Source organism: Rhagoletis zephyria, unplaced genomic scaffold (genome assembly GCF_001687245.7).
Source record: "Rhagoletis zephyria isolate East Lansing unplaced genomic scaffold, Rhagoletis_zephyria_1.1 Rzeph_scaffold_82230, whole genome shotgun sequence".
NCBI lineage: Eukaryota > Metazoa > Arthropoda > Insecta > Diptera > Tephritidae > Rhagoletis > Rhagoletis zephyria.
Window position 1 is genome coordinate 1 of NW_016239278.1, and position 1,075 is coordinate 1,075.

Below are 1,075 nucleotides of genomic sequence, written 5' to 3' on the forward strand. Positions count from 1 at the left end.
AAAAGTATTTATTTGTTAGATGGTGCACTCTAATTGCACATATATTGTGAGTAATTCCCGTGTAAATTTAGTGCAAACTCCATTTTATATCGTGAAATAGTGCCCATACAAGATTGTTAAATTTACAAACTTTCGCAACAAATTACTTTTAAAATTACGCTTTGAAACTTTACATACACCATCAGATAGTGCTGANGAAGCAGCGACACGGGAATGGATCGAACGGCAGGAACAATTGGGCAATTCTGGAATAGAAGATGATATATCTTCATTGGCAGATTCGTCCATCATATCCAGCAGTGATGGCGATTACGAAACTGAAGCAGAAGCTGATTTCGACTCAACAAACAACAATTTAACGACCAAAGTATTAGGCACGCAGTACAGTAAGTAGTAGTTATTAGCAAATTCAAATTAATTTTTATTAACACTTGGCTTAAGTGCAGAATACTACCCGTTAAGCTAGAAAAAACGCAGAAGTGGGCGTGGTCCTCCCTTTTTTGGTCCTCCCTTTTTTTCTGATTTTAGTGGTATGCAATTTTTCTTTTTTTTTTTTTTTTTTTGGCAAACATAATTTTGGGACTGTGGAGGGGCTAAGGCACATAACCGCACACGTGCGTACTACGACCCGTTAAGCTAGAAAAAAAGCAGAAAAGTGGGCGTGGTGTTTTCTAATTCTAATGGTATACAAATCTTTGTGGCAAACTTATATTGTAGGTGCTATGGAGGGCTAAAGGGTGAATTTTTGAAAAACGGGCCTTATTCTGCACTTGTTCCCTTATTTTCTATTGCTTAGCTCCTACGGATATGGCTGTGGTCATAGAAAATCTACGTGAACTACTCAATTCAATAAATAGCGTGCAAACTTTGGAGAATGTGCACATAGAGAACTCGTCAAATGTAAGAATCGGCAATGTCACAAATATTAACGGCAACATACAGATTATACAACGTATTAAGAAGCGCTTGCCTGAAATATCACGACAAACTTCCACTGCATCAGTAGCCACACGGGGAAATGCAAGTGAATCGCTCTTAACGGAGGAAAGTGAAGAACAAGAGGAGCGTGTGAAAC

The 1,075-nt window shown here is 38.3% G+C and overlaps 1 protein-coding gene across 1 annotated transcript; it reads left to right on the top strand.

Annotated features, from left to right (window-relative positions):
- Positions 1 to 185: 185 nt before the first annotated feature.
- Positions 186 to 1,066, top strand: LOC108357679 (peptidoglycan-recognition protein LE-like; the record flags this gene model as incomplete). Its single annotated transcript, XM_017608752.1, has 2 exons — positions 186 to 386; positions 797 to 1,066. Coding segments are annotated over 2 exons (471 nt in total), but the record flags the coding sequence as incomplete, so codon positions are not given.
- Between the last annotated feature and the right edge of the window lie 9 nt (positions 1,067 to 1,075).